A 13,684-nucleotide genomic window follows, 5' to 3' on the forward strand; every position below is an offset into this window, starting at 1 on the left:
AAGGGGGCAGTGGATGGATGGAGAGGAGCCTCTTACCTCTCCCACAGGCCCCGGATCAGCCCCGATTGCCCCGCACAAGCCGGGAAGATGGCGTCCGGCACGGGGAGGATGAGCGGCCGTATCCTGGGCTCCACGGTCCCCCACTCCACAATTTCCCCTCAGGATACAGTGCAGCAGGGCAGTAGTCCCTCTGGCCGAGAAATTTCTCCGTTTGGGCCGATAGATTAGCAGGATGGCACAGGATTATGAATCGGACGGCCGGAGCTCCCCAAACACACGTCCGCTCTTACTTACATCCGGACACGCCCCCCAGGTTTGGTTTCTTGAGTAGAGGTTTGACGATGCCTTGTTTGAGGATGCTGGGAACAAACCCTTCGTGGAATGATTGGTTTATGAGGTGGGTTATGGTTGGAGCAACGATGTCGGAGCATTCTTTCAGTAGTTTTGTGGGGATGATGTCAATAGGTGAGGTACTGTCACGCAGTTTATTAATGATGTTTTTTGCAGTGTCTACGGTAATTGGGGATAGTGAAAAATATCAATATTGGACGGTTTTATCACTTTATATTTATAGTGGTGTATATATATCACATATATATTAGTAAGCGCAGCTTTTTTCTTATTTCTTAGGATATTTTCAAGCAATATTCCTTTCCATTCATGTAAATCCCTTGTGCCCAAAGGCTGTATGTGGCACTTTGGTATATGATGTGCAGTCCTCAGACTTCAGAATTCTGTAGTGGGAACACCGATTAGCAGTGGAGGCTGGTGCTCAATAAACCCCCCCCCCTCACTTGCACCGCCATAGGAGATGATGCGGATCGAGGACAAGGGGAAGGGCTGTTGCCTCTTGCTTCAACCGAGGGAAGAGCATGGGCTTCTCCTCCCGACTGAACAGGAAGCAGGTCCTGAGACCCAATTGGCCGGGAGTCCAAAGTCCAATGATTGGAAGGGAGGAAAAGCAGGAACACAATAGCAAATATTAATTTGCTATTGTCACACATGTGGGAGCAGAGCACTGCGCCCCCCGAGCCCACCTTTTTTTGAAGCCAATTAGAGCCTCAGGCTCTAAATATGTTTCCCCTCCAAAAAAAACAACCTGTAATCTATGTGTCCAGGGCCCTGCATGGAGATTAGGGGCCGGTGCATGGTTTAAGGGGGCGGCACCTCTTATGGATGGGCTGCCACTGCTGATACTCTCTGACTCTCATTTCCTCTATTAGGTCTGCAGTCTCTGACAGTCTTCTCTAGAATTACATATACTGAACATTATGTGCGGCCTTTGGCGCTGCCCAGGGCTGCATTTGAGGTCCCCTTTAGTTCATCTACAGCCTAATCCAAGCCTTTAACACAGGATGACCTACCCCTCTACACTAAGATGTGGACAGCACATCTGGTAAAGTCTCTCCAGGGCAGACTGCATTCCACTTCACCCACAAGTCCTCTATTCCTGTTACTCACACGAAAAGAACTTCAAGATCCTTTTCACATGGTGCAGGGACCTCTCTGCGTTAAACAAAATCTACCCATCTACCCCAGCCTCCTGCTGGCAATGTGGTGCAACTTCAGGTACTTATCTCCATGTCTGGTGGGAGTATGAATGGATATGACCCTTTTATAGACTCAGTTATTTCAGGTACATAATGTTATCTATTAGGAATCCTTACAGCCGACCCCAGAGACAGCCCTCCTCTCCATGTTGCCGGGCTCGGTAGCCTCCCAGAAAGAATGTCTCCTCCGTCTTTTTTGTCTGCGGCTCGGCAACTTATCCCGTTTAATGGAAAACCGCCACTATTCCCCCATTGTCACTGTGGGTCTCTACAGTGAACAATGTCATAAGAATGGATGAGATGCTGGCTATTGACAAGAATACACATGATAAACAAAGTTTGATGGTCTGTTTGGCGTTGCTTCTCCTCATCCAATACTCTGGCTGCCATGCTCCCCACCTCTCTGAGCCAAGCCCCGGCTTTGCCTTGAATCTTAAAGTGGTTGTAAACCCTTTACAACCACTTTATACTACAGGCAAGCCTATAATTAGGCTTACCTGTAGCTACACTGGATATCTCCTAAACCTGCATGGTTTAGGAGATATCCCTGTATTTGCCGACATCATCGGCACATGTGCACTTAAGCAAACTGAAGCAATGGCACATACATGCTGTTGCTTCAGTCTGATGAAGAAGCTGTAGCTTCGAAATGCATTACCATTCCTTGCCACTGTGAATAATCACACTTCCTGTTCCTGTGAAGTCACGACCAGCTGCTTCTTGTTTCCTGCCTCCTGGTTCCCAGCATTTTCTGGATCCCTGTAAGATCACACCAGTGCCCCAGGCTGCAAAGGGAAGACATTTATGAGACTCCAGGACTGGCGATTTTCACTGCATACTGAACTCATCTAATTTAACCTGTGAGTTACTACTTGTTTTTATTAAATATATGATTTATACTGCACTCAGTCTGGCGCCCCTCTGTTCCCACTGTTGCTTCAGTTATACTGTGCTTCTACCAGAGGCTCCTGTGCGCATGCGTGGGAGTGACGTCATTGCGGCTCTGGCCAGTCACAGCGCCGGAGCTGCAGTACCCAGAAGTAACCCCCAGGAGATATGATGGCCGCCGCAGCAGTGAACGAGGACCACTGTGGGGGCTTCGATCTCAGGTAAGTAATTCATAATATGTATGCTATGCATACTAGCTCATTATGCCTTTGTCTTGCAGGTTTTTTTTTGCGGATTTTTTTTTAAGGGTTAACGACCACTTTAATGTGTGATGATGGCCCCCACTAGACAAGTTACTGTCTCTCCTATTCCATGCTCTCTCCCAGCAGATTCCCTATCTCTATTGTTTGATACAATTTGCACTCCCCCATGTTTATACTGTTTAAATGGCAAGGACACTGCTGCAGGCGATAGCCACTTGACCTACTCACTGCCATCCTCCTTTATTTGATATATCAGTCATGTAATTGTTACGCTGTTTTTAATACCAATAAAAACATTTTCAACATTAAAAGGTAGTTGTATTGTTACTAGTGTCCACATTGGGAAAAGTTTTTCACTTCCTGTTCTGTCAGTCAAACAGTTAAAAGGGTTCTAAACGTTCTTTTTTTTCTTTTTTTTTTTTTTAAGACAAACATGTTTTAATTACTTCCTCTGTACAAGGGTTTGGCACAGAGTGACCGTGATCCTCCTCTTCTGGGGTCCCCCAGCGGCGCTCCTGGCTCCCCCCGCATCAAGTGCCCCCTCGGAGACCCACTCGTGCGGGCGTGCTCCCGAGCCCTGCTGCTGCGTCCATTGACACAGATAGCCGGTCTCGGTCCCGCCCCCGGCTTCTGTGTCACTGGGTTTGATTGACAGCAGCAGGAGCCAACGACTGCTGATGCTATCAATATATCCAATGAGGACCTGAGACAGCGGCTGGAGCTGGAAAGATTGGGTCAGGTAGGTAAAAGGGGGGATCTGGGGGGCTGCTGCAATACAGGTTTTTCACCATAATGCATTAAGGCGAAAAAAACTTGAGTGTTTACAACCCCTTTAAGAAGCGAGGGACCATTTTCATAAGTATATGAATTACAAAAAAAAAAAAAAAAAAACACAAACATATGCATTACAGTGCCTTGCGAAAGTATTCGGCCCCCTTGAACTTTTCAACCTTTTGCCACATTTCAGGCTTCAAACATAAAGATATAAAATTTTAATTTTTTGTGAAGAATCACCAACAAGTGGGACACAATTGTGAAGTGGAACGAAATCTATTGGATATTTTAAACTTTTTTAGCAAATAAAAAACTGAAAAGTGGTATGTGCAAAATTATTCGGCCCCTTTACTTTCAGTGCAGCAAACTCACTCCAGAATTTCAGCGAGGATCTCTGAATGATCCAATGTTGTTCTAAATGACTGATGGTGATAAATAGAATCCACCTGTGTGTAATCAAGTCTCTGTATAAATGCACCTGCTCTGTGATAGTCTCAGGGTTCTGTTGAAAGCGCAGAGAGCATCATGAAGACCAAGGAACACACCAGGCAGGTCCGTAATACTGTTGTGGAGAAGTTTAAAGCCCGATTTGGATACAAAAAGATTTCCCAAGCTTTAAACATCCCAAGGAGCACTGTGCAAGCGATCATTTTGAAATGGAAGGAGTATCAGACCACTGCAAATCTACCAAGACCTGGCTGTCCCTCTAAACTTTCAGCTCAGACAAGGAGAAGACTGATCAGAGATGCAGCCAAGAGGCCCATGATCACTCTGGATGAACTGCAGAGAACTACAGCTGAGGTGGGAGAGTCTGTCCATAGGACAACAATCAGTCGTACACTGCACAAATCTGGCCTTTATGGAAGAGTGGCAAGAAGAAAGCCATTTCTCAAAGATATCAATAAAAAGTCTCGTCTAAAGTTTGCCACAAGCCACCTGGGAGACACACCAAACATGTGGAAGAAGGTGCTCTGGTCAGATGAAACCAAAATCAAACTTTTTGCCCACAATGCAAAACGATATGTTTGGCGTAAAAGCAACACAGCTCATCACCCTCAACACACCATCCCCACTGTCAAACATGGTGGTGGCAGCATCATGGTTTGATGGTTAAAATTGAAGATGGTTAAAATTGAGGGGAAGATGGATGCAGCCAAATACAGGACCATTCTGGATGAAAACCTGTTGGAGTCTGCAAAAGACCTGAAACTGGGACGGAGATGTATCTTCCAACAAGACAATGATCCCAAACATACAGCAAAATCTACAAAGGAATGGTTCACAAATAAACGTATCCAGGTGTTAGAATGGCCAAGTCAAAGTCCAGACCTGAATCCAATCGAGAATCTGTGGAAAGAGCTGAAAACTGCTGTTCACAAACGCTCTCCATCCAACCTCACTGAGCTCGAGCTGTTTTGCAAGGAAGAATGGGCAAGAATTTCAGTCTCTCGATGTGCAAAACTGATAGAGACATACCCCAAGCGACTTTCAGCTGTAATTGCAGCAAAAGGTGGCTCTACAAAGTATTAACGCAAGGGGGCCGAATAATTTTGCACGCCCCACTTTTCATTTTTTTATTAGTTAAAAAAGTTTCAAAAATCCAATAGATTTCGTTCCACTTCACAATTGTGTCCCACTTGTTGGCGATTCTTCACAAAAAATAAAAATGTTATATCTTTATGTTTGAAGCCTGAAATGTAGCAAAAGGTTGAAAAGTTCAAGGGGGCTGAATACTTTCGCAAGGCACTGTATATGGCCAGCTCACAGCTACAACTTGGACCAGGGGTTCAGTTTATATATTTATGAATTTACAATTGCAAGTGAGCAGTTACCTCCACCATGCGTGGACGTTTCTTCTGACGACCCAAGCATCGACAAGCAAGCTGCGAAAGGTCTTGGGCAACCTCGAAAGGGCAGATTCCAGCCCGTAGATCCAGGTGCTGGTGGCAGATACGAGAAGCTGCCCTGGACTGCTTGTCTTCTGACACTTTGATGGCTCCCTTCATAGGACTAGATTCCATTTCCTTGTCACTCTCCTCTTCATTAACTAAATCCTTCTGTATAGATACAGCATGCAGTCATCATGTATGCATCATATGGAAAACAATACTTCCACTGTACATTTAAAACATGAAACAAAATGTGATTTTGCAACAACATACTCCTGTGTGTCTACTGCATAAAAACAAGTTCTGTAATCTTGCTTACAGCTTCTGTGATTGGCTCACTGCTTTCCCCACACAAACCAGAAAGCAATTGCAAAGCACAGGGAGCATTCCATCAGCTAGTTGGTGGTAGGGAGATAATCTAGAAAACAAAATATTGGCAACCTTTTTTTTTTTTCCTGTACAGAACTTTTTAGGAATTATTCAAGCATGTTTAATGCAGACAAGGCCTGCAGCTTTTAGACAGACAGCCCATATTGAACAGTACGGGCTGAAAGCTGAAGGCCTTGTCTGCATTAAACATGCTTGTGAGTAAACTACAAGAGAGCTCATCAGCCAGAACTACAAGCTGTCAGCCGCGGTGGCTGATGGTGGTTGTTGTTCATTCATTGACAATAAACTGTGAATGAAAGACGCAGTCGTGGTGGAGTGACAGCAGGTGTGGGGAGATGATCCCCGGCCCTCTGTCACACTGAAGGGGGGGGGGGGTGGAACTAGTGGCAGGAGCTGGAACATGTTACATGTTCCACCCTAAAAATGGGTAGAACATGTAACCTGTTACAAAATGTGAATTTATCCTTTAATATGATTCTATGTACAAACAAACGGGTCAGGAGGTCCTGCGGAGATATCGGGAATTCCTTTTATTTGTAAGAGGTAAGTGGGGGATTCTGGGAACTCACAAATACAGAGATCTCTGTTGGAAAAAGCAGGTGGGTGGTCCTGAAAATGCAGAGAACCTGGGATCCCCATTACATGAAAGAGGCAGATACCGTATATACTCGAGTATAAGCCGAGATTTTCAGCCTCTTTTTTGAGGCTGAAAGTGCCCCCCTCGGCTTATACTCGAGTCATCGCTGTCTGCCCGCTCGATCAGCGTGTCGAGCAGACAGACAGCGGCCATTCTATAATTCAAAAGCCGCGCCTCCGGCTCCGCCTTCGCCTGTGATAGGCGGAACACTGAATTTCCCAGCAGCCTGTGTTCCGCCTATCACGGACATCGTATCATCCTCGTACTACGGACGAGGATGATACGATGTCCGTGATAGGCGGAACACAGGCTGCTGGGAAATTCAGTGTTCCGCCTATCACAGGCGAAGGAGGAGGCGCGGCTTTTGAATTTTACAATGGCCGCCGAGGCGCCGACGAAGAGGGCACGGGACGGAGGCAAGGCAAGGCACGGCACGGCACGGGACGGGACGGGACGGAGGCAAGGCAAGGCAAGGCACGACACGGGACGGAGGCAAGGCACGGCACGGAGGCAAGGAGGCAAGGCACGGGACGGAGGCTCGGGACAAAGGCTCGGGACACAGGTAGGCTGGACACACACACACACACACACACACACACACACACAGGGATGGGTGGATGGATGGAGACACACACAGGGATGGATGGATGGAGACACACACACACAGGGATGGATGGATGGATGGATGGAGACACACACACACAGGGATGGATGGATGGAGACACACACACACAGGGATGGATGGATGGATGGATGGAGACACACACACACAGGGATGGATGGATGGACACACACACACACAGGGATGGATGGACGGACACACAGGGATGGACGGACACACAGGGATGGACGGACACACAGGGATGGACGGACACACACACAGGGATGGACAGGCATGTCTCACCCTCGGCTTATACACGAGTCAATAAGTTTGCCAGTTTTTTTGGGGGTAAATTGGGGGCCTCGGCTTATATTCGGGTCGGCCTATACTCGAGTATATACGGTAAGTGATCCTGGGAATGCAGAGATACTCCATTACATGGAAGAAGCAGGTGGGCGTTTGTGGAAATACAGAGTTGCAGAGATATCAGGCTTTCCATTACACAGAAGAGGAGGCGGGTGGTTCAGGGAATGCAGATATCTGGATCCCCACTACATAAAAGAAGTTGGTGGGAGATTAAACCTGGCAGCATCTATCCAAACTGGAATGTTCATTATGGCGTGAATTAATGTTCAACACAAAACAAAAAACTCACCAGATACTTAGTGTGAGAACTCCTTTCTTCATTATCTACAGCTTTTTGTCCTGTCAGTATTTCCAGCAAGACCTAAAACAAACAAAAACATATAAAATATGCAGAAAAAAATTGTACATTGTAGGAACACATGCGAGACTGGTCACAAATAATTAGAGTGGTCTGAGTAGTTAACTACCCACTTGGGGACTGCCTACCACAGATATACTGCAGCAGAGCACAGTATCTCCCCGTTCTGTCTAGTGACAGGACACTGATCGTCTGCTCCCTGTTATAGGGGGCGGCGATCAGTGTCATGACACACAGCCCATCCCCCAGACAGTTAGAAACACTCCCCCAGGACACACTTAACCCCTCCCCGTCCCCTAGTGGTTAACCCCTTCACAGTCAGTGACATTTTTACAGTAATCAATGCAATTTTATAGCATTGATCGCAGTATTAACACCAATGGTCACAAAAATGTGTCAAAATTGTCCGATGTGTCCGCCATAATGTCGCAGTCACGATAAAAATCCCTGATCGCCGCCATTACTAGTAAAAAAAAAAAAATATTCATAAAAATGCCATAAAACTATCCCCTATTTTGTAGATGCTACAACTTTTGTGCAAACCAATCAATAAAACGCTTATTGTGATTTTATTTTTTTTAGCAAAAATATGTTGAAGAATATGTATTGGCCTAAACTGAGGGGAAAAAAAAGTTATTTTTAGATATTTTTTGGGGCTTTTTATTATAGCAAAAAGTAAAAAATTTTTTTTAAAATGACGCTTTTTTTTTGTTTATAGCGCAAAAAAAAAAAACTGCACAGGTGATCAAATACCACCAAAATAAAGCTCTATTTGTGGGGGAAAAAAAGAACACCAATTTTGTTTGGGTACAACATTGCACGACCGCGCAATTGTCAGTCAAAGCAACGCAGTGCCCAATCACAAAATGTGCTCTGGTCAGGAAGGGGGGAAAATCTTCCGAGGCTGAAGTGGTTAAAAAAAAAAAATGCCAGTAGATAGATATATCTGTGTGTGTGTGTGTGTGTGTGTATATGTATGTATGTATATATATATATATATATATATATATATATATATATATATATATATATATATATATATATATACACACACACACACACACACACATATACAAAAATATATATATGTGCATGTGTATATGCGTGTATATATACACACACAATGGTTTGCAGATGCTATAACTTTTGCACAAACCAATCAATGTACATTACCAAAAGTAGCAGAATATATTTTGGCCAAAATTTATGACTAAATTTGATTAATTTTATTGGATATGTTTTATAGCAGAAAGTAAAATATATATATTTTTTCAACATTTTTGTCCTTTTTTCGCTTATATCACAAAGAATAAAAAACCCAGTGGTGATCAAATGCCACCAAAAGAAAGCTCTATTTGTGTGAAAAAATGATATACATTTCATTTGGGTACAGTGTTGCATGTCTGCGCAATTACCAGTTAAAGTAGTGCAGTGCCGAATAGCAAAAAAATGGCCTGGCCATGAAGGGGGTAAAACCTTCTGGAGGTGAAGTGGCTACTTCAAGGTATACTACGGTCGTTTTTTACCCAGCATTTCTTGCGCCAGTCCACTTCACTCCATTTTGACTGAGAGCAATCCCCAAACTCACCCACTTATCTAATGAAAACGTTGGTCAGGACCACCAACAACATACAAAGCTGACTTGGAAGTTTGAATCTGATCAGTGATGCAGCAAAAGAGGAATGACCCAGCACAGGCTTCATAAAGGAGATCCATCCAACAACATCTAGGTGCTGCAAAGCATTGACAGTATACTGACTGTTTTTACATGCAGCCTGAAATTGATATAAATGTGGATTTAGACACAAAGAATGCAGGCGATAGGCTAAACATGAATGTAAGCCTGACACCAAATACGACTAAGGGTTTTAGTTGGGCAATAAAAAAAATACACCGGAAATATGTCTGTAGTTGGCTATACTTCCTTTCAGATAGCCCTCCCTCCTGCCCACTACGTGCAGTGTGCACTGCATACAAAGGAAAGGATCATAAAAAGTTTAAATGTTTATTACCCAACTTTTTACTATGATTGTAATTTAGCATGGAGAAGAAACTTTTTTTTACCACTAGGGGGAGCAGGAATTCATAACATCGGAGATCACCCGGGATAGCAAAAAATGCAGCGCAGAATGCGGAAGTGCTACAAAATATATGTGGGCCTCCCTAAAAGTTTCCGATACACAAGAGGTTTAAAAGTCAATCTAAAACCCATGACCAGGGGTGCCAACTCCATACAGCCTCCTTTTAACAAAACAGACAATTTATTGACAGAGCCCTATTTCATCGACAACCTGAAATACAACAAACTCCTTTTGGAAAATTGATATCTAACCACTTAATGACTGACCCATAGCAGATTTACTTGGTGGCTATTCAGCACAGGATCAGAGAATATACACACAAACACACACACAAATACAGTATCTCAGAAAAGTGAGTACACCCCTCACATTTTTGTAGATGCTTTATTCTATCTTTTCATGTGACAACACTGAAGAAATTACACTTTGCTACAATGTAAAGTAGTGAGTGTACAGCTTGTATAACAGTGTAAATTTGCTGTCCCCTCAAAATAACTCAACACACAGCCATTAATGTCTAAACCGCTGGCAACAAAAGTGAGTACACCTCTAAGTGAAAATGTCCAAATTGGGCCCAATTAGCCATTTTCCCTCCCTGGTGTCATGTGACTCGTTAGTGTTATAAGGTCTCAGGTGTACATGGAGAGCAGGTGTGTTAGATTTGGTGTTATCACTCTCACTCTCATTGAGTTCAACAAGGCACCTCATGGCAAAAGAACTCTCTGAGGATTTAAATTTTTTTTTGCTCTACACAAAGATGATCTAGGCCAGTGATGGCGAACGCGTGGCACGCGTGCCACTGCTGGCATGCCGAGCCGTCTCTGTGGGCACGCCATGACAATTACACTGTCATCGTTAAATTGTCCGCTCCCGCGTCACAGTCCTCTGGGGATAGCGGTGACGTGTCTGAGTGGGCATGGCGCATGCTCCGAACGCTGAAGCCACGCCCCCCCATTCTCAAACATCTGACACACCTGTTGACATGCCTGCGTAGGAAATCTCCTGACACACGGACACCACCGGAGCGACTGGAGCCTGACCCCACACCGATTTCAACCACTCAAATGTGAGTTTTATAACCAATTGCCAAAAGATGGCTACAGAACGGTTGGCTTATTCTGGGAGGGCGTCCATGGACGCCCTCCCAGAATCTTGCTCCTGCGCGCCCTACAGTGCGAGGGGAGAGGGGAAGAGGGAGAGAGATGCAATGCTATGCCCATACTATGCAGTATCCTGCCCATACTATGTAATACTCTGCAGTACCCTGCCCATACTCTGCAGAACTCTGCCCATCCTATGCAATACTCTGCAGTATTCTGCCCATACTATGCAATACTCTGCAGTACTCTGCCCATACTATGCAATACTCTACAGTACTCTGCCCATACTATGCAATACTCTACAGTACTCTGCCCATACTATGCAATACTCTGCCCATAAACTGAATAAAGCCTTTTTTAACTAACTTACTACTCTTAGAGCGGCGCTGCTCTATCTAAAAAAATAATAAAAAAATTCCCCCCTCATTGGTGTAATTGTGCCTCATTATAGGAGTCATTGGGAAACATCATTGGGGGGGAATTGTGCCCCTATCTTTGGTCTCATTGGGAGGAATGTGTGCCCCTTCATTGGTGTGAGGGGGGGGGATTATAACCTATTGTTAGTATCAGTGGATAAATCAGTGCCCCCTGGGCCTAACAAAAGCAAGCTGAGGGCCACATCTGGCCCTGGGCCACAGTTTGGAGACCAATGGCCTAAAGTCCAGTTCACCTTAAGGTGACGCTATATATAACATATGGTAGTTATTTGAACATGTGTCCTAGCCTATAGACAACATTTTTTTTTCCATTTCAGTCCTTTGTATCTACAGCAGCTTTCAGACCCAGCAGAGCGGTATCAGCGGTTTCACAGGACATTGGCCGATGCGTATCTGTCTACAAAACTGTGAGTTGCTCTTCTACAATTCTGTGTTTATTATGTACCTTTTTTGTGAAATGTTGCAATAATATTTTTGGTATAGGTAGGTAGGGATAGATTTGTATTGGGTGCTTCATCCGTCTTTATTTTATACATTTTGTGTTGTTTGTAGACTTGAACACCCAAAAATGAGTACATCAAAGAAAGCAAAATTAAAAAAAGATAGTGGAAGATCATTCCAAGAGGCCTGGACACAGTCATTTGGAGTGACTGAACACAATGGGAAAGCGTCATGTGTTCTGACGTAATTTTGATACCAACCATAAAAGTGTTGCGGAACTTGGTAAAGCTGAAAGAAAAGAGTTTCTTGATGGGAAATTAAGGAAATATCACTGCCAGTATCGTAGTTTTTGCAACTATCTTTCTAAAACAAATTATCTGGCAACTGCCAGCTTTGAAATTTCACTGTGCATAGTAAAACACGGGAAGCCCCTCTCTGATGGCGATTTTATCAAAACGGCTATGTTGGCTGGGAGTAATTCCCTTTTTCATGATTTCCCAAAGGACAAAATTAAACAACAAATCTGAAATGCCACTTAGCAGAAATACTGTTAAAGATAGAGTCCTGCGTATGGCAACTGATGTAAGTCAGCAGCTCACCACTGACTTACAAAAGGCAGCCTGTTACTCCATGTGCTTGGATGAAAGCACAGATATAATTAATCATGCAAGTCTAGCAGTCATTTTGCGTTATGCTGTTGGTGACACCATGAGAGAAGAGCTCATGAAACTGGTGTCTTTGCCTGGAAGAACACAAGTGATAGATATCTACAATGCTGTGATGGAGGCTTTTTTGTCACAAGACATAAGGCCAGAAAAAGTGGTTTCAGTTACTAGTGACGGGGCACCTTCCATGGTGGGGGTAACATCTGGTTTCATACAGTTTTTTGTTAAAGAAGCAAAGCATCCAGTCATTCAATTTCATTGTATTATACATCAAGAAACTCTTTGTGCCAAGGAAAGCAGCAAATCATTAGAGGATATTCTCAAGGATGTCACAAAAATGGTGAATTACATCATGGCTCGTGCTCTTAATTGTCGACAGTTTCAAGCACTTCTTGATGAGGTACAGGCACAGTATAATACTTTACTTATGTACAATAATGTACGGCGGCTAAGCAGAGGACGGGTCTTGGAGAGATTTGTAGCCTGTTTGGATGAAATGAGGCTGTTTATGAATGAAAAGGGGCAGGAATATCTACAGCTCACTGATATGACCTGGCTCACCAACCTCATGTTTTTTTACTGATTTTACAATACACTTCAATGTACTGAACAAAAAAACTGCAAGGTTTAGGGAAAACAGCAGAAAGGATGTTTTCCGATAACAGAACATTTGAGAGAAAACTGCAGGTTTTTGAAAGAGTGTTGGCACTTTGAAAAAAATAAGTCATTGGTTTGCAGTTTGGGCACTCGGGCTCAAAAAGGTTCACTGATCTAGGCTATAAGATGATTGCCAAGACCCTGAAACTGAGCTGCAACATGGTGGCCAAGACCATACAGCGGTTTAACAGGACAGTTTCCACTCAGAACAGGCCTCGCCATGGTCGACCAAAGAAATTGAGTGCACATGCTCAGCGTCATATCCAGAGGTTGGCTTTGGGAAATAGATATATGAGTGCTGCCAGCATTGCTGCAGAGATTGAAGGGGTGGGGGGGTCAGCCTGCCAGTGCTCAGACCATATGCTGCATCAAATTGGTCTGCATGGCTGTCATCCCAGAAGGAAGCCTCTTCTAAAGATGATGCGCAAGCAAGTCCGCAAACAGTTTGCTGAAGACAAGCAGACAAAGAACATGGATTACTGGAACCATATCCTGTGGTCTGATGAGACCAAGATAAATCTTATTTGGTTCATATGGTGTCAAGCGTGTGTGGCGGCAACCAGGGGAGGAGTACAAAGACAAGTGTG

At 44.2% G+C, this 13,684-nt stretch overlaps 1 protein-coding gene across 1 annotated transcript in view; it reads right to left on the reverse strand.

Moving 5' to 3' along the window:
* The window catches only part of IRAK1 (interleukin 1 receptor associated kinase 1), a 169,444-nt gene that overhangs the window by 25,645 nt on the left and 130,115 nt on the right, over positions 1 to 13,684 (reverse strand). The window contains exons 9-10 of the mRNA XM_077479075.1: positions 7,648 to 7,719; positions 5,308 to 5,532 (exon numbers count right to left, since the gene is read on the reverse strand). Coding sequence (XP_077335201.1) covers positions 5,308 to 5,532; positions 7,648 to 7,719 — 297 coding nt within the window. The remainder of the gene's footprint in view (positions 1 to 5,307; positions 5,533 to 7,647; positions 7,720 to 13,684) is intronic.

Source organism: Lithobates pipiens, unplaced genomic scaffold, assembly GCF_037356315.1.
Source record: "Lithobates pipiens isolate NorthernLeopardFrog02 unplaced genomic scaffold, aLitPip1_a1.2 Scaffold_1, whole genome shotgun sequence".
Taxonomy (NCBI): Eukaryota; Metazoa; Chordata; class Amphibia; order Anura; family Ranidae; genus Lithobates; species Lithobates pipiens.